General features: G+C 44.0%; 1 protein-coding gene across 6 annotated transcripts in view; it reads left to right on the top strand.

Moving 5' to 3' along the window:
• r3hdm2 (R3H domain containing 2) overlaps positions 1-20,898 on the top strand; it is a 90,682-nt gene that overhangs the window by 57,885 nt on the left and 11,899 nt on the right. For 5 of the 6 annotated variants that reach the window (XM_084425849.1, XM_084425853.1, XM_084425850.1 and 2 more), the window contains 7 exons: positions 8,307-8,521; positions 8,968-9,164; positions 12,188-12,277; positions 13,481-13,747; positions 15,728-15,869; positions 16,112-16,299; positions 16,414-16,571. In XM_084425849.1, coding sequence (XP_084281975.1) covers positions 8,307-8,521; positions 8,968-9,164; positions 12,188-12,277; positions 13,481-13,747; positions 15,728-15,869; positions 16,112-16,299; positions 16,414-16,571 — 1,257 coding nt within the window. The remainder of the gene's footprint in view (positions 1-8,306; positions 8,522-8,967; positions 9,165-12,187; positions 12,278-13,480; positions 13,748-15,727; positions 15,870-16,111; positions 16,300-16,413; positions 16,572-20,898) is intronic. The other variant, XM_084425854.1, reaches the window with a different exon arrangement.

Raw genomic sequence — 20,898 nt, forward strand, 5'->3', positions numbered from 1 at the left:
TCCCTTTAGTTACTGTTGCTATGTCCGACAAGCGACACCGCTCTCACGCCACACACCATGTTCTCACGCAGTGAAAAACACATCGCGGAGCAGAAAGGACACAGACAGACAGACAGGACAGACCAGATCATTTTTTTATGTGAAACAAATTCTCACCTTTCAAATTTGGTCATTTTTTTAAAAGAAATTTAAACAATAAATACCGTTTTGTGGCTCTTTAATGTGTCGTGACAGATCGCTGTAGAGCCTCAGTTAAAGCTGCTCGTGAACCGATCATCTCTTCCTTCTAGTTAATTTATAACATCAAATGAACATAAGAAGGAATGTTGTTTTTATGCGAGAAGATGTCGGTACACTTCGTTTTTCAAGTTTAAATCCTCCAATGTTAATCTACTAACTCTCCTGACTGCTTTGGCGGACAAAATGGCGGATTATGATTGGTCAGATCGCCTGTCAATCAAACTCCCTGCGAAGGGTTGATGACGCGAAAAATAACTCGGTAACTCCACTGAAATTATTTGAAACTAAAGTAACGAGCCAATTTTGTCAAATGTAAGGAGTAGAAAGTACCGATATTCCTGTTAAAATGTAAGGAGTAAAAGTAAAAAGTCGGCACAAAAATAAATAGTAAAGTAAAAATATCTGAAAAATCTACTTGAGTACAGTAACGAAGTATTTGTACTTCGTTACTTCCCATCTCTGGTTTTTATCGGGATAACGAACCGCTGGATGACGCGATTGACCAATCAGAATAAAGTATTCCACAGAGCTGTGTGATAATCTCAGTGAAATATCTCTCCGTTAAATAACTGATTATGATAATGATAATGTTCTGGAGCGTAAATGTCAGCTCCAGTCCCAGTTCATCTGGCATCAGCAGATCGTGGTTTACAGATCAGTTATTTTAATCATCTGATATTAATAAGCCCTTTTCTTCACGGAGTATTTGAGTTTAGTCTGTTGCATCACGTCACATTACGTCTCTGAAGACAGTTTTGGAAAATTGCACATGAAACGTGATGAAAGTCTCACAGATAGACGAGGGCTTTCTGAGCGCTGATCAGTGTAATTTGACAAACAGTTATTGATCTCTGGAACTGTTTTTAGTGTCTTTTAGCTGTGAAATACACAGATGATTGGTTTCTCGACAGCTGCTCTTGATCTGAGTTTGTGTGCATCAGTTTAACACCGTGATGGATCTGTGTGTGTGTGTGTGTGTGTGTTCATGTCTATCATAGGGCTGCACGGTAAATAAAACTCATACCTTGCATTAACATATATATATATATATATGAATTAGAAGGTCTGAGGATGTTTTCAAACATGCATTTAATCTTGCATCCCTGCATGAGTATCACTGCTGTATTGTTGCATTAAAGGATTAGTTCACTTCAGAATTAATATTTCCTGATAATTTACTCTCCTCTTCGTCATCCAAGATGTTCATGTCTTTCTTTCTTCAGTGGAAAAGAAATGAAGGTTCCCTTACGAGAACGTTCTCTCGTACTGCGTTGCAAACGCTGTGGGAAAACTCCTTTTCTCGAGAATATTGAAGCCTTTATTTTAAAACGCATTGCTGCAGCATAAGCGAGAGCTAGCTGATAGGCTATGCTGCATGCAACTGCACGAACCAATGGCGAGAGAGCAGAGGCGCACGAACCAATCAGAGAGCTTGGCGCCCTGCCATACTCGAGCGCGCCAAATAGGGCGTGGCAGAAGAGTATAAATACAGAGAAATCTCGCCATAAAACAGATCTAATCTCCTTCAGCTTCGAGACTCACCTCTTCGCTGAAATCTCCAGAGAGAAGCCGCTCGTCGTTGAGAAGCCCTTCAGCGGAACAGCTTCAGGTTTTGGCAGATCATCCTCGCAGATCGCCGGCTGAGCGTTTCCCTGTGGCATCCGACGAGTATCCTTTTTGCACTATCTAAAAGAGCATACCGCTGTTTTCACAGCGCGCGAACAGCGTTGTTTCAAATGTCTGTTTGCGAGTCCTGCGGGGTTTCCCTGCATGTGTCTGACAGACACACACTGTGCGCGGTCTGTCTCGGTCCTGAGCTCACCGAGGCAGCGCTCACTAAAGGCGGCTGTCCACACTGCGACAGCATGACCATGGCGGTTCTCCGGTCACGTCTCGCCCTCGCTACTTCAGAGGGCGAACCCGCTTCACTTCCGTCTTCGGCGCCCCACGAGCCCCGTAGGAAGAAGCGACGAGATCAGAGGATCCCCGAAAGCGGTGAGGTTGAAGAGCTCACGCCGGGTCTCTCCCCGCGTGCTTCACCCGCCTCCCAATCCCCGGTTCTGTTCGCGAGAAGCGACCAACGCCCCTCTCTCGAAGCGGCGGGACTCGTTTCTTTTGGCGGATCGGCGGATGAGGATGACGCTGTTTCTGTGGCGGCATCCGAGAGCGAGGAATGGTCGGGCTCTGTGGACCCCGCCCCCTCTTCTCTGAGCGATCGTCCTGACACACGTGCGAACATCGACGCCGAACTTTTCCGTGTCATGTCTCGCGCTGTCGACGAACTAGGACTCAACTGGCTTTCCCCAGCTGAACCTGCAAGAGGCCGCCTCGACGAGTGGTACCTGCCGGGCCGCCAACAGGCCCCCCGTCAGCGCGCCGCTCCTTTTCTGCCGGAGGTCCACGAGGAGCTCACTAAAAGCTGGCGCGCGCCCTTTTCAGCGCGAAAGCGCGCTTCCGCTTCTCACACGCTCTCCTCTGTCGACGGCGCTGAAGAGAAGGGCTACGTGTCTCTTCCCCCCATCGAAGAAGCGGTCGCCGTCCATTTATGTCCTCCCACTGCAGGCAGTTGGAGGTCTAAGATGACGCTGCCGTCTAAGCCCTGCAGGGCCACTTCAGCTTTGGCCGCCCGTGCCTACGCCACCGCTGGCCAAGCTGCCTCGGGGATTCACGCCATGGCCACACTTCAGGCGTTCCAGGCCAAACTCCTCCGCTCCATGGATGAGTCAGGCCCTCTCCCGGACACCCTGAAAGACCTCGGTAGCGCTTCAGACTTGGCGCTTCGGGCCACGAAGACCACCGCTCAAGCTCTCGGCCGCAGCATGGCCAGTTTGATTGTGCTTGAGCGCCACCTGTGGCTTAACTTGACGGAGATCAAGGACGCAGATAGAACCGCCTTCTTAGACTCTCCGATCTCCACATCTGGTCTCTTCGGCCCATCTGTCAATGGCTTCGCGGAGCGCTTCACCGAAGCACAGAAGGCTTCTAGTGCTATGAAGCACTTTCTCCCCAAACGCTCCAGCTCGGCTTCACGGCGTCCCAAGAGCGCGCCGCGGCCAGAGAAGTCAGTTCCTCAGGTTCATCAGCCCCGCCCAGCGGCTGAGACCGGTCAGCGCTTAAAGCCAGCGAAACGTTACCCTTTCCCTAAGCGCCAGGGACCCAGACCGAAGCTCACGCTCGACCTCGAGCCGAAGAAGCCGTCCTAACCGGCAGAAAGAGGGGTTCATGTCCCGCCGCGGCCGGACCAGCCCCGAAGATCGCTCGAACACTGCTCACAGCCCCCTCTTCAGTTCAGGCGGCTGGAGTAGTTTTAAATGCAGAAATAGGGCCTGCTATCTGTCATGCACCTCTGCACACAAACGCTGTTTTAACAGCGACCCACAAAAAGCACAAATCGAGCAAAATTTCACTTTCATGTCTAGTCGAGCCCCCGTCTCCGGGCGCTCAGTCTTCAGATATGATCATACCTCTGGTTCATCGGGCTCTGGCATGGCAGGCCATACCCGGAGTCTCAGAGTGGGTAATGAACATCATAAAGCGCGGTTACTCGCTTCAGTTCTCCCGCAGACCACCACGCTTTCGAGCGGTTATTCAAACTTCAGTAAGGAGCACACTAGTTCATGTCCTCCGCACCGAAGTACAGGGTCTGCTGGCAAAGGGGGCTATCGAGAGAGTTCCCGCTGCACTAAGCGAGTCAGGGTTTTACAGCCGTTACTTCCTCGTTCCGAAGAAGGACGGCGGCTTAAGACCCATTTTAGATCTCAGGCATCTGAACAAAGCCCTCATGACACGGCCGTTCAGAATGCTTACAACCAAACACATCCTGGCGCAAATTCGCCCAGGCGATTGGTTCTTTTCAGTGGATCTAAAAGACGCGTACTTTCACATCCAAGTGAACCCCCACCACAGGCCATTCTTGAGATTCGCCTTCGAGGGGCAGACATACCAGTACACAGTTCTACCTTTTGGACTGGCACTGGCACCTCGTACGTTCACGAGATGCATGGATGCAGCTCTCTCCCCCCTGAGACAGCGGGGAATGCGCATCCTGAACTACCTCGACGACTGGCTCATTTTGACTCAGTCAGAGGCGGAGTCCAATACTCACAAAGCCTGGCTTCTCAGTCATTTAGAATGCCTGGGGCTCAGGGTGAACTTCTCCAAGAGTATTCTGTCCCCCAGTCAGCGTATTACGTTCCTGGGAACAGTTCTAGACTCCGTACTTATGAGAGCGTGGCCCACTTCTACCCGCGCTCTCTCAATCCAACAGCTCGCCGCGTCGTTCACGAAGGGCACTCATGTACCCCTTCGAACGTATCAGAGGATTTTGGGCCTTATGGCTTCGGCAGCTTCAGTACTCCAACTAGGTCTACTGCGCATGCGTCCTCTTCAGCTGTGGCTAGCACCTCGGGTACCCCCTCACGCTTGGCGTACAGGTATCCTGAACATCAGGGTGGACCAGCATTGCATTCTAGCACTGGCCCCTTGGATGAACGCCAGCTGGTATCAGCAGGGCGTGAGCATGGGAGTGGTCTCAGAAAGGAGGGTCATTTCGACAGATGCCTCCAACTCAGGTTGGGGAGCCCTGTACGAGGGCAGGCCTGCCTCCGGCCTCTGGTCGAGCTCGGAGAAACGCCTACACATAAACTGCCTCGAGATGAGAGCAGTTTTTCTGGCCCTAAAAACCTTCCTTCCACACCTGGCAGGACACCATGTCTTGGTCCGGACGGACAACATGTCAGTGGTGTCCTACATAAATCGCCAGGGCGGTCTCAGATCCCGCAATCTGCTCGCCATAGCTACCCAGCTGCTACTTTGGGCTCAAACCAATCTGCGCTCGCTCAGAGCAGCTCACGTGCCGGGCACGTTGAATACAGGAGCAGACATGCTCTCTCGGGGCAACGTTCCCCCAGAGGAATGGTCTCTCCACCCCCAGACAGTTCTCCTATTATGGGAAATCTTCGGACAGGCAGAGGTAGACCTCTTCGCCTCAGAAGACAACTGTCACTGCCCAATCTTCTTTTCGAAGAAAAAGGACGCGCTGGCCCACGACTGGCCCAATCGTCCCCTTTACGCGTTTCCTCCGGTCTCGATGCTGCCTCAGGTCATCGAACGGATCAGGAACACGGGGTGTGCGATCCTCTTGATAGCTCCTCTCTGGCGGTCCCAATCTTGGTTCCCAGAGCTGATGCAGCTGTCAGTTTCAGACCCTTGGCCAATTCCTCTGAGGAGCGACTTATTGGCTCAAGCGAACAGAAGGATATGGCACCCCCGTCCCGACTTGTGGGCCCTTCATGCCTGGCCGCTCAACGGCTACCCCAGGACCTCCCAGAGGGCGTCCTGAATACTATTCTGGGGGCTAGAGCTCCGTCTACTAGACGTCTCTACCACCTTAAATGGTCAGTGTTTTCCAGCTGGTGTCAGGCTCGAAACCTCGACCCTCACTCTTGTGAAGTACCGTTGGTTCTTTCCTTTCTCCAGGAGCTGTTGGACGCGGGACGTTCCCCGTCCACACTCAAAGTTTACGTGGCAGCCATCGCGGCTTTTCACGTTTTGGTGGCTGGCTCTTCTCTGGGAAAATGCGACCTTATTGTTCGCTTCCTTAAAGGAGCCAGGAGGCTCAACCCGCCTCGGCCTCCCTCAGTGCCGGCCTGGGATCTTTCTCTGGTTCTACGGGCCCTCAAGGGACCCCCCTTTGAACCCTTGGGGTCCACGGACCTAAAGTCCCTTTCCCTGAAAACTGCTCTGTTACTGGCACTGGCGTCAGTCAAAAGAGTAGGGGACTTACATGCGCTTTCCATAAGCGCTTCCTGTCTTGAGTTTGGCCCCAACGACTCTAAAGTCCTTTTGAAGCCAAAACACGGTTACGTGCCTAAGGTGCTCTCTACTCCGTTCAGAGCGCAGGTAATTTCGCTGTCGGCCCTCCCAGTTTCGGGAGAAGACAGTGATGCTCATACGCTCTGCCCTGTTAGAGCGTTGAGATTATACTTGGAGCGTTCGGCCTCGTTTAGGCAGTCCGAACAGCTCTTTGTCTGTTTCGGGGGCCGAACCAAAGGGTTGCCGGTCACGAAACTCACGCTATCCAGATGGATAGTTGATGCTATTGCTTTAGCATACACCTCACTGGGCCTTCCTTGCCCCATGGGTGTCAGAGCTCACTCCACGAGAGGCATCGCCTCCTCGTGGGCTTGGACTAGTGGTGTCTCTATTGAAGACATTTGTGCGGCGGCAGGCTGGTCAGCTCCGTCCACATTTGCGAGATTTTATAACTTAGAAGTCCCTGCTTTACAAGCACGGGTTCTCTCAATCTAACCTCGGCTCTCCGATCCGGGTTAAATTTCTAAGTTGTATGGGAACTTTACATGGGCTGGCCCCTTTCGCCCTAGCCTATGTACACACCAAGTATCTTTAGACCCGATGTTCTGGTCTGTGGTATTCTGGCTACTTTCTATCCCGGAAATTCCTGGATTAGAGTAGCCACGAGACTTAGCACGGCGTTTTAAAAAGTGTTCCCACAGCGTTTGCAACGCAGTACGAGAGAACGTTCTCGTAAGGGAACGTACTTGGTTACTTACGTAACCTCGGTTCCCTTAGAGATAAGGGAACGAGTACTGCGTTGCCCTGCCGTGCTATCCTCGAACATCAGGTATTTTCGTTCAGTCGATTAGACCTGTTTTATGGCGAGATTTCTCTGTATTTATACTCTTCTGCCACACCCTATTTGGCGCGCTCGAGTATGGCAGGGCGCCAAGCTCTCTGATTGGTTCGTGCGCCTCTGCTCTCTCGCCATTGGTTCGTGCAGTTGCATGCAGCATAGCCTATCAGCTAGCTCGCGCGAGCCTGATGCTCTCGCTTATGCTGCAGCAATGCGTTTTAAAATAAAGGCTTCAATATTCTCGAGAAAAGGAGTTTTCCCACAGCGTTTGCAACGCAGTACTCGTTCCCTTATCTCTAAGGGAACCGAGGTTACGTAAGTAACCAAGTACGTTTTTGAGGAAAACACTCCAGGATTTTCCTCCATATAGTGACTTCAATGGGGTCCAACACGATCCAGCCGAGGAATAAGAGTCTTATCTAGACAAACCAGCGCACATTTTATAACAAAATAAACATTTATATACTTTTTAACCACAAATGCTGGTCTTGCACTAGCTGTGATGCGCCACACATTATGTAATCAGGTTGAAAGGTCACGCATTTTCCGGGTCAGAAATGTAGGGAAGGGCGAAAAACTCAATCTCATTTTATCCTCCAACTTAAAAATCGTCCGACATTTTATTTATTTTTTTTGTAAATGGCGTTTGACTCAGTCTTTGCACGTTGGCTTTGTAAACACTAGGTCTGTACTTACACCTACGTCACACTTGACCTTTCAACATTATGACATAATGTGTGGCGCATCACAGCTAGTGCAAGACCAGCATTTGTGGTTAAAAGTATATACATGTTTATTTTTGTTATAAAATGTTCGCTGGTTTGTCTAGATAAGACTCTTATTCCTCGGCTGGATCGTGTCGAGACTTTGAAGCTGCGCTGAAACTCACATCTGGACCTTCAGCCCGTTGGACCCCATTGAAGTCACTATATGGAGAAAATCCTGGAGTGTTTTCCTCAAAAACCTTCATTTCTTTTCCACTGAAGAAAGAAAGACATGAACATCTTGGATGACGTGGGGAGAGTAAATTATCAGGAAATATTAATTCTGAAGTGAACTACTCCTTTAATGTGAGAGTGGGGGATTTGGCCGTACGTTGCAGCCCTTGTCTGATGTATGTTTGTCTTTGTGGGTCTTTACGTTCGGGTATCCGTGCACTTTTATCCCGTTCGTGTCTGATATCTTGGAACTGAGTGTGTCTAGAGCTCCTGTGATGGATCTACGTGTGTGTGTCTGATGTATGTTTGTGAGTCTTAATGTTCGGGTATCCGTGCACTTTTATTCCGTTCGTGTCTGATATCTTGCAACTGTGAGATATCTGTGTGTGTAGAGCTCCTGTGATGGATCCGCATGTGTGTGTGTGTGTGTGTGTGTTCACAGAGCTGTGTTTGTCTGATTCTTGTCCCGTCCGCAGGGGGAACCGGGAGAGCTCGAGCCGGGCGTCCAGCAGTCGTCAGAGCAGCACCGACAGTGACGTGAAGAGCCTGGATCCCCGGCCCTGGAGCAGCACAGACTCGGACAGCTCGAGTCGAACGCTCAGGCCTCCGGTCACCAAAGCCAGCAGCTTCAGCGGCATCTCCATCCTCACACGCGGAGACAGTCTGGGCAGCGCCAGGGGCTCGCGCACAGGTGACACTTCAGCTAATTTTTTTATTTCTTTTTTCTTAAATGTCGACAAAAAACTATTGCGAAATGGCGGCGTTTCCATTAACCGATATTATGTGACTCATTAATTTTTTCCGCTCGCGATAAGCAAGTCATTCCAAAAATCATGGCAACGGAGGTAGGTTTATGTATATCCCAGCCACTGCACTAGCCATTATGACTTATGTGTGTTATCCAATCATTAAAGGGATGGTTCAGAGTAAAATCAACCTAGGGTCCTTTGCACCATGACCTTGAGCCAGATTTTCCCTTGGTCGAACATTTTTTGAGTTTTAGGGATGATATTTAGCTTTAAAGCATTTGAATTATAATGGTGTTCTTTCGATTAGTCGTGCATGTGAATCTTGTCCTAATACTTGTATACCCTGTCTCCCTCTCACACACACATTGACGCTCGTGTGTGTCCTCAGGTCTTCCCATGGTGTCTCCGGATCTGTGTGCCCCATCACAAACACCCCAGCCGGGTCGAGGTCTCCTGCCGTGTCCCACGAACTGCCCCCCCGCCGGGTCTCAGAGCACCGGCCCACCGAACCCTCCACCGCTGCTGCCCACCCCGTCGCACACACACACACACACCATCAGCGCTCACAATCACATGCTGCCTCAGGTGAGGACGCCACGTTAACACAGTTTCAACACTTACACCACTTAAAGGGATAGTTCACCCAAAAATAAAAATGATCCCATGATTTACTCTCCCTCGAGTCATCCTAGGTGTATATGACATTCTTCTCTCAGATGAATACAATCAGAGTTATATAAAAAAATGTCCTGGCTCTTCCAAGCTTTATAATGGCAGTGAATGGCCGTTTCTGTTTTGAAGTCCATAAAAGTGCATCTATCCATCATAAAAGTGCATCTATCCATCATAAAAGTGCATCTATCCATCATAAAAGTGCATCGATCCATTATATAAGTGCATCTATCCATCATAAAAGTGCATCTATCCATTATATAAGTGCATCTATCCATCATAAAAGTGCATCTATCCATCATAAAAGTGCATCGATCCATTATATAAGTGCATCTATCCATCATAAAAGTGCATCTATCCATCATAAAAGTGCATCTATCCATCATAAGTGCATCTATCCATCATAAAAGTGCATCTATCCATCATAAAAGTGCATCTATCCATCATAAGTGCATCTATCCATCATAAAAGTGCATCTATCATCATAAAAGTGCATCTATCCATCATAAAAGTGCATCTATCCATCATAAAAGTGCATCTATCCATCATAAAAGTGCATCTATCCATCATAAAAGTGCATCGATCCATTATATAAGTGCATCTATCCATCATAAAAGTGCATCTATCCATCATAAAAGTGCATCGATCCATTATATAAGTGCATCTATCCATCATAAAAGTGCATCTATCCATTATAAAAGTGCATCTATCCATTATATAAGTGCATCTATCCATTATATAAGTGCATCTATCCATCATAAAAGTGCATCTATCCATTATATAAGTGCATCTATCCATTATATAAGTGCATCTATCAAGTCTCCTTCATTTATATAGCACTTTTAACAATATAGATGTTTCAAAGCAGCTTTACAGTGATAACAGGAGATTACAGTAACAGAGATTGTTTAGGCTTTACAGCAGCTCTAGAATAAAGTTATTGTCCAGCTAAAGGTAGTTTTGATTGATTCACTTCCGTTGCAAAGTTCATTAGTTATTAACTTGGGGGCCGCTAACACGACCCTTAATGATTTAATGATTAAACTAGGGCTGTCAAAGTTAGCGCGTTAATAACGCGTTAACGCAAAATCATATTAACGGCACAATTTTTTTTAACGCTCGATTAACGCAGCGCGTATTTTCTGTTTGACCCGTGGCCCAAAACCTAGTTGGAGAAATGGAGATACACAGTGTTGCCAACTTAGCGACATTGCAGACCCATTTAGCGAATTTTTTTTTTTTTTTTTTTTTTTTTTTCTTCAACAAAGCGCCCAAACCTTATTTAGTTTCTGAGAATCTACCGGTACCGCCGGTACTGCTCTCCCAGCACGCGCGCGCGCCTCTCTCTCTCTCTCTGCATCTCGCGCTGGAGAGAGGAGCAGCGCTTTAATTCAGTTAAACACATGTTGTTGCTTCTCTAATTTTACATGCAAGTATAGCCGAAATCGCAAAACAGATATTGTGTTTATCTTATGTGTATTTGATTTCATCAGACGACGGCTCGATTATCAGGATTTTTGTGCAGATTAACATCTTGGAAGGGAGAGCTGGTTATGTCTTAATGGGTCGTGTTTCAGTCACCATTTCATATTCATTCCGTTGTTTGACAACAGAAACAGTAAAATATACCAATGAAAACAGTTTTATTGAGAATTTAGCTTCATCAAAATGGGCACAGAGAGAGACAAACTATAATGTAGCCTAATAATAAATAATAAATGTACATTTAGCATTTTCAGAAGAGCTGCCCTGTCATGCAAAAATCTAAACATGTTTGTGTTAATTGCTCAGTGCAAAGAAAGAGAAGTAATGGGAACCTGGTATTTCTTTGTTTTTTGTACATGTGTCTAATAGACATGAACAAGTTCTTTGAAAAACATCTATGACCTTTGAAACATGTCTCGTCTCTATGTTGACTATGGTTTCAATAATAAACATACATTTGCATAAAGCATCCATATTTATCCATGCCCACGTTGATTAGAGTATTACAAACTTGAAAAGTATAAATTTAAGGTACATTTAGAACAAAAAAAAAATGTGCGATTAATCACGAGTTAACTCATGACAATCATGCGATTAATTGATTAAAATTTTTAATCGATTGACAGCCCTAGATTAAACCCTTAATGCATTACAATCAACTCATTTGACAAAGAAATTTGTGCCGTTTCTAATGTTGAAAACTAAAGACAAAAGCTATGAATCCAAAATCAAAACAAGCACAAAAAACTATATTGGATCCCCCTTTTTTTTATTTTTTTTATTCCTTATGGATAAATTCAGTAATTATGAAGAAACGTTTTTATTTAGAAGGAGTGTCTTTTTTTTTCTCTGTATTTTGTTCTGATATTAATTATCTGTACTTTTGTACATTAGTCTAGAAAAATGTTGATATATTGTGTCTGAATTATTTCAGGTTCATCTCTTTATTGGCATTATTGTGTTTGCATACAACATTATGTTGCATACAATATTTCCAAAGCTATATTACACAAATCAAAAAATGACAAGAAAAAGAAATATACAATACAACAATAAATATCAATAGTGTCGAATTAGTATATGTATTTGTTTGATAGATTTCAACATGCATGTATTTAGAAAAGTTACAGTAGATGTTTATATACTATATATTTATGGGGGGGTTACCAACGCTGGTTGTTACTTGATGGTGTTTTTCCATTGTAATAAGCTTCTTCTGCTCATACTGTCAGTATCTTGAACAGCCGAACTAATGCCAGATGTGTTTTAGTTCTCAGCTCTCAGAACATCTGCTCTAACAGTTCCTCGTCTAACACGATTCCTTCATCTGTTTTCCCTCCTTCCTGTTTCTCTCACTCACTCTCACACACACACACACACACACACACACACACACACTCTCTCGCTCTCTCTCTCTCTCTCTCTCTCTCTCTCTCTCTCTCTCTCTGCAGCCGGTGGCGTCTGCGCAGGCTGTGTCTTATTCAAACCCTTCGTGCCCTCAGGTCCTCCTGCCTGTTTCTCCTTCCCAGCAGTACAACATGGTACTAAAACATCGATCCTGCATCTTTCCTTTCATTTCCCCTCGTCTGTTTTCTCTCTGGATCTTCTTCTTTTTAAGTCCCCCTGTAGTCTTTTCATTTTATCCCTTAAAACTAATCTTTGATCATCAAAATGACATATTTAAACATTATTTCCCTTGAAAAATGTCTTCATGCCTTAAAATATCTTGAATGTAACTCGACACCCTTGCCTCATTTAGTATGCGCGGTTCTATGAATATGCAAATGAGCCCCGCCTCCACTCACTCACTCAGCTCAGAGATCCACTGTTTGACGATCACACGTTGATCTGATTGGTTACAAGGTAGTTTGTGACGTCAGAAACACCAGCGATTTCAAAGCGTGTTTTTGAGACTGTCTTTGGTTCACTGCAGTTTTAAGGAGGAAATACTCAGCAATGGTGTCGACTTATGAACTTACACATGCTTTGTCTTAAAGCATATTATAAACACCACATAGACACATAAACAACATTAAAAGCTGGATTTTCACCACTTTAAGCTTGTAATGGGATGTTGGAGCTAGTAGTGAATTGTTTTGGGGGGGGTTTTGCACTGATTTTGAGGGGAAAATCTGCTAATTCTGTGAAACTCTTCTACTCAAATTTCAAAATGTAAATAATACATATGAAATATTTAAAATATCATATATGAATAATATGTAAAGTATTTGAATATTATTTTAAGTAAATAAAAAAAATACACAATGCCTTTAAAAATATTTTGTCATTAAATAGGAAATATTTAAAATGTATTTAAATATATTTGGGAAAAGTTTGGGATCAGTAAGATTTTTTTAAAAGAAGTAATATTGTTAAATATGACAATTGAAAACAATGTTTTTTTATTTGAATATATTTTAAAATAAATCTGGAGTAATGATACTGACATTTCAGCTTTGATCACATGAATAAATTACATTTTAAAATATATTAAAAGATAAAACAGTTATTTTAAAGTTGAATAAAATTTGACAATATTACTGTTTTTTTGTTTGCTTTTTGTTATCAAATAAATGCAGCCTTGGTGAGCGTAAGAGACTTCTTTTAAAAGCATCTTACCAATCCCAAACTTTTGAACGGCAGAGAAGCAGCTCACGAGGGATTGAAACAGAGCCCATGTTGATCTCTCTCTCTCTCTCTCTCTCTCTCTCTCTCTCTCTCTCTCTCTCTCTGTGTGTGTTCAGGGTGATGAGTTGACTGCAGGTTTCGGGCAGATGTCTCTAAGCCGTCAGAGCTCCAGCGAGGCACCAGAGCCACCCAGCCTTTACCAACCTCCTCCTGCCGTACTATCCCAGCATGCACCACCACAGCCAAGTTACATCATGCCCCCCCACACACACACACACCCGCCACCCTCCGGATACCAGCCGGCCGCTCCACACACACACCCGCCTCCACCGCCGCCACCTCCATCACAGCCCATCCTTCAGATGCAGCCGCCGCCTCAGCAGGTACAACACACATACATTAAAGAGGTGGTATAATGCCCCTTTTTACAAGATGCAAAATAAGTGTCTGTTGTCCCCAGAGTGTGTGTGTGTGAAGTTTTAGCTCAAAATATCCCACAGATAATTTTTTATAGCATGTTAAAATTGTCCTTTTTTGAGGGTGAGCAAAAATGCGTCGTTTTGTGTGTGTGTGTCCCTTTAAATGCAAATGAGCTGCAGCTCCCAGCATAGGGGGGCGGAAAAAATAAATAAAGAAAAATCTCAATTTTGACCCATACTATGTATTGTTGGCTATTGCCACAGATAAACCCGTGCGACTCGTGACTGGTTTGTGGTCCAGGGTCACATATAGAGCCCTTTGTTGCGAGGCGGGGTTTATGTAAATTTTAGGGTTTGTGATGTCACTAACCCCGGAGGAAGCTCGTGTAGTCTCTACCAGACGTTTGTTTTAGTCAATAAAAAGTGATTTCTTTAAAAGCAAATATCTCCCTTTGCTTTGAACTTTGAGCGTCGTAACTTTGCAGATGTTGTTTATGCTCAAACAGCAACATTACACACTAACTAAAGTTAGAAAAGTGAAATCATAATCAACCACCCCTTTAATACCTTCATTCAGCGAGGACGCGTTACATTGATCAAAAGTTACCAGGGTTTGGGAATCCAATTCTACTTGAGGTCAGGAATCGGATACTTGTTATAAACAGGGTTCGTACAAGGTCCTTAAAGTGCTTGAATTTGACTTTTTGAAATGTAAGTCCTGGAAAACCCTTGAAAACAGCCATATTTATGAAGAGGTACTTGAAAAGTGCTTGACTTATTTAAATACAATATATATGAAATTTCATGCAGCTGCCGCCTCAGCAGAAACAACACAACCAGTCACAATAAAGGCAATAAAGACGTTTATAATGTTACAAAAGCATGTCTCAAAATATCGTCTCAGCAAGGACTCATTAAATTGAAAACAGTATCATTCACAAGTTTAAAAAAGAAGAAATTAACACTTTTATTCAGTGAGGACGCATTCAATTGATCAAAAGTGACAGTAAAAACATTTATAATGTTACAAAAGATTCTATTTCAAATAAACGCTATTCTATTCATGGAAGAATCCTGAACAATAAAAAGATAATAATCATAAATGTTGAAAATTCAGCTTTGATCACAGGAATAAATTACACTTTACTATATATTCACATAGAAAACAGATGATTTACATTAGAATAATATTTTACAATTTTTACTGTATTTTTGATCAAATAAACGCTACATAAATTTTTTTTTTACCAACCCCAAACTTTTTGTGACTGTATTTCACAAAATCTTTAAATCACATGCTAACAACATTCAGTCCTGTAGCTCGATCTTCTGTGGCTCTGAATCGTGTTTGTGTTGCTTCATTATCATCGTCTCTCCCGTCAGGAAACTCTTAGGATTTAAAAACAAATCACCGGCTGTGAAATGTGTTGCAATCATGAGGTGCAAATGATAGCTGTAATATCCCGTGTAAAATATGACCGGGAAGCGGGAAGTTGCACAAAGGAAAACTTTAGTTAGACAACTTAAGTGTGAGAGCAATGCTAAGTGTGATACTTGTGGGATGTTTGTGAAGACGTGCTATAATCTCTCTCTCTCTCACACACACACACACACACACACACACACACACCTGCTGTGTGTCTCACTCTCGTTCCTGCAGGGTCTGCTGGCTTTGCAAAGTTTATTTGTTTATTGTTAACAAATGATGTAAAAACATTTCTCATTAATATAGATTTTTAAATAAAAAACTATAGAAGTCAATGAAACTTCCCCATTTAGAAAAATAGCCATTGCTAAATGATTATTAAATATAAACCATTTAATATCCAGCAAAATTACTACATTGTACATATTCAATCAGAACCAGAAGCACATTGAGTGAGTGAGTGAAGTGAGTGAGTGAGGTATCAGAGATAATGCTGCTCACTCTCTCTCCTCTCTCAGATCCAGGTCCAGTATTATTCCACCGCTGGACAGTATCCGAGCTCAGCAGTTCACCAAGGTCAGCAGTTTCGCTCCATCTCTCATCAGGTGTCGTTTCCCACTCAGAGATCCCAGCCGCTGCCCCCGCCGGCTCAGCCCTCCGGTCAGTGTGACATCAGACGTCATCATTTTGATGTTTTATGTTCTAATTATGACCATTTGAAGTAATAATTATGATTCACTTAAACATGATTTTTTTTCTTATGTGGATTGAATGGGCTTCCATACGTCTCAGAAGAACTCCTGCCATTTTTCTGCTCTTATATTAATGTCTCACATTATTGGCTCTGAATAATGAGTCCCTCACGATGAGCCGTTGAAGTTTGATGTGCTTGTGTTGAGCAGCTCCACTCCAGCCCATGATGACCAATCAGCAGCCAGCGTACCAGAGCATGCTGGGAGTTCAGCAGCCCCAGAGCATGCTGGGAGTTCAGCAGCCCCAGAGCGCGAGTCTGATGAACACGCAGCGAACGAGCCTCAACGGGCAGATGCAGAGCATGATGGTCCAGTACCCCCCCATGCCCTCCTATCAGGTGGCGTGTGTTTGTGTGTGTGTGTGCATTTGTGTTTGTATGCATGCGTGTGTGTGCGTGCGTCTGTGACTGACAGCACAACTCATGTGTATGCGTGCGTGTGTGTGTGTACAGGTTCCTGTAGCGAGTGAGAGTCAGTCTGTGGTGCAGCAACAGTTCCAGCAGTCCGTCATGGTGCCCGTCAGCCAGTCAGTGCAGGGAGCCATGCCACCCGCCGCGCCCATGCCCGTCTACTACAGTGTCCTGACACCCACACAACAGAACAGCACAAGGTACACACTCTCACACACACACACACACATACATACACACACACGCCACCCGCTGCGCCCATGCCCGTCTACTACAGTGTCCTGACACCCACACAGCAGAACAGCACAAGGTACATACACACACACACGCCACCCGCCGCGCCCATGCCCGTCTACTACAGTGTCCTGACACCCACACAACAGAACAGCACAAGGTACACACACACACATACATACACACACGCCACCCGCTGCGCCCATGCCCGTCTACTACAGTGTCCTGACACCCACACAGCAGAACAGCACAAGGTACACACTCTCACACACACACATACATACACACACACGCCACCCGCTGCGCCCATGCCCGTCTACTACAGTGTCCTGACACCCACACAGCAGAACAGCACAAGGTACATACTCACACACACACACGCCACCCGCCGCGCCCATGCCCGTCTACTACAGTGTCCTGACACCCACACAACAGAACAGCACAAGGTACACACACACACATACATACACACACGCCACCCGCCGCGCCCATGCCCGTCTACTACAGTGTCCTGACACCCACACAGCAGAACAGCACAAGGTACACACACACACATACACACACACACGCCACCCGCCGCGCCCATGCCCGTCTACTACAGTGTCCTGACACCCACACAGCAGAACAGCACAAGGTACACACTAGAGCCCGACCGATACATCGGCAGGCCGATATTAGGCATTTTCCAATCTATCGGTATCGGCATTTATAACGGCCGATTTGAAAAAAAAAAAAAAACGGACGAAACGCATTCAACCATGTCATGAGTGATTGCATTATATAGTTTGTCGACCAGAGGGCGTTCTACAACGTCCTAGTTGACAACACTCATGTATAACTGGCCACATATCCTGCAGCCTCCTGATCCAGCCAAAGTCATGCAGAGAGAACAACGGTTAAGTGAGTTCATGGTAGGATGACCAGAAGTCCCGAAAAATTCGGGACAGTCCCGAAATCTGAGCTGTTGTCCCGAATCCGGCCTTAATTGTCCCGAAAATTACACTTAAGCAAAATATTGAGTAGATATTGTCTGATAAAATATTAAAAACTGTCCGTGGAGATTGAGTCATCCTGCAGCCAGCCCCCGCCGGCTGCTCATTGGCTGCGGCATCTTTTTTGTTTCTTTTTTCAAAGATACAGAAAGGCGCGAATTTAGATATGCATTGATAAGCTAATTTTAGAGAGCGCAAGTTGCAGCCGCCGCGAGGACAGTGAATGTGCAGGCAGTCATAAAGGAGTGAGGAAACAGAATTGGTCGCGGCACTGTGTGCAAAAAATACTTCGGCCTAATGTCTGATGTCGGGTTACACAAAGCAAATCATCTACACAATTATTTAGTTTTCTTATTTAATGACGACAATTTAGTTGTAGGCTAATAATAATGTTGGCATAAGGCTTATTTGCGTTCGCTATAGCCTGAAAGGTCTGATTTACGCACTGTAACAACAGTGATTTTTTTTTTTTTTTTTTTTTTTACAATTTGAGACGCAGAGCGAGAGAGAGAGAGAGGTGCGCGCGCGAGACGCAGAGAGAGAGAGAAAGAGAGAGAGAGAGAGGTGCGCGCGCGAGACGCAGAGAGAGAGAGAGAGAGGTGCGCGCGAGACGCAGAACGAGCGAGAGAGAGAGGGGTGCACGCGCGAGACGCAGAGAGAGAGAGAGAGAGAGAGAGAGAGAGAGAGAGATTATTTATCAGAACTTAACAGAATTTGTCTCCAGTCCTATTCAAAGTTATATTTATGAACCAAGTCTTTTAAAACTGGTAACTTTGATTTGGTTGTTGTTGTTGTTTTTTTGTTCAAAGGACTTTACATTTCATATCTTAAGTTTGTATTTATACAGCCCACATACATAGAACAGGCAGATATTTTGAATGTTGTGTAAGTGCAGTTTATAGGAAATGGGTCTAATATCCAGTTTATTTTCAAAATCTAAATATCGGCTTATAAATCGGCTCTTTTCGAGTTAATATCGGCATCGGCCCCCAAAAATCCATATCGGTCGGGCTCTAGTACACACACACACACACACACGCCACCCGCCGCGCCCATGCCCGTCTACTACAGTGTCCTGACACCCACACAGCAGAACAGCACAAGGTACACACACTCACTCTCTCACACACGCACACACACACACCACCTGCCACACCCATATGGAAGCAGATTAGTCTCAAATATAATTCACGCAAAAAACATGATTCACAAATGCTTAGACAATTTCACATGCATGAAACCTAATTCACGTGCACACAAAAAAAATCCACGTGCGTGAAAAAAAAATATATTCACAAAAAGCAATTCACATGCGCAAAATAAAATTATATACTCATAAAATACATTTCACAAATGCAAAACACAATTTGTAGATATACAACTGTGCACAAAAACCTTTGAATGTTTAAAATGTACGAGTGTATTCTTGCATTTGAATGTGCAAATCGTCATTCACGTACGAATCGCCTTAGATATGTGTGTGTGTGTTTTTGAGACTTTGCTGGCAGCATAACACTCGTAACACAGAGCAGTCGTACTCTTTAGCCAATCAGATTTAAGCTTATCAATCGACCAATCAGTATCACGTGAGGGCGGGCCTACCTACATGTTACTTCATCAGCTTTCGACCGGTTCATGGCTGAGCAGAGGTAAGTGCAGTTAATTGTTCATTTCTGTGTTAACTGAAGTTAATGAAGTTTGAGATCAGTTGAAGCAATAGTTTATGAACTATTAACTGATGTAAGCAAGTGTTGTTGTAATCAGATGTCCCATATCGTGTCAAAAATGAAGAAGAATGAATGATGCTTGTTTTGTTGTATTTTAGCTGAAGGTACAGACAGCTCTCACAGCTACAATCACGCTAATGATTGCAAAACAATCATCTGTGGCCAATACCCATCGAGATTGTTCTTTAAATAGTGAATAGACCTATTTTAATGAGCACCCAGTGTTTTTTTGCCATTTGTGTATGATGTTAAATTATTATTAACACTTGTTTTCCTGCATTTTATCAGGATTACTCACCTTTGGTGTGACATCTGGATAGCAGTCACGAACATCTTAATTCATGTTGTTTCTTTATTCTCTTTTATACTTTTTTTTGTATTTATGTCTTAATTGGTAACACTTTATTAAAACGTTTCATTAGTTAACATGAACTAATAATGAACTGCACGTGAACAGCCTTTATTATTTTTTGTTAATGTTAACATTTACTAATACTTCATTAAAATCTTGTTAACATTAGTAAATGCACTGTAAACTAACAATGAACAGCTGTATTTTTAACTAACGTTAATAAAGATTAACAAACACAGCAACAAATGTATTGCTCATGGTTATTTAATACATGAACTAATGTTAACTAAGTTATTGTACCTTATTGTAGAGTGTTAGCAATATATTCAACATGCATTTCCTTATGTTTTGTGCTGTATTGTCATCGCAAGGTTTTTAAATAATGTTTTTTGGACAATATTGTGTCTAAGGACAATATTGTGAAGCATTAATTTTACTTTGCCTAGTAAAATAGGCAAATCTGATTTTATGCTGATAAGACAAAGGTACTTAATATCATAGAGAGGCAATTAAGATTATGCGACTAAGATTACTCAGTAAACTCTATTCAAATACCATCACTTAATTTCCCACGTCCTCTGTCTGCACCTCTTGTACTATAGGGTTTTAGTACTTTAAATATCAGGACAAAATCTTATATGTCCTAACAGAGAGGTCTACTGATGACCGGACTGAACACAATTCATTTTTTCACTTTTCACTTAATGTATTGCACTTATTTATATACTCTAAAAGCAAAGTACACTCTGACTGGATCTCACAACTCCTGAAGAGACGTATATTTCTCTGTACTGAATATTGTGCTTCACAGTTTAGACTCAGTTCATGATCTTCATATGTAACAGGAACATTAATCATGATCAAGTCATCAAAACTGCGTGAATCTTTTAATTCTTACAAGAACATTTAATAATGCATGCATAGCAAGGCTTTATTCCTAAAGCGTGTACATATAGTCCGCAGGAGACAAATGAATACAGTAACAATGCATCACTTTCAACCACTTGTTGAAACAACTGTCAAAATGGATGGCTTGCAACATGACTGTTTTCAAAGAATTGCAGTAGAAATGGTAAGATCACAGTACTGGTTGTCTGCAACTTCATACATCATCTGTCTTGGAAATCTGAAACAATAAAACTACATAATATATGCAGATCAAAACATGTCTCCTATATATGCACGTCATTACATATCATCAGTTGAATGTGTGGTGGACAGG

Source organism: Rutilus rutilus, assembly GCF_951802725.1.
Source record: "Rutilus rutilus genome assembly, chromosome: 12".
Classification (NCBI taxonomy): Eukaryota; Metazoa; Chordata; class Actinopteri; order Cypriniformes; family Leuciscidae; genus Rutilus; species Rutilus rutilus.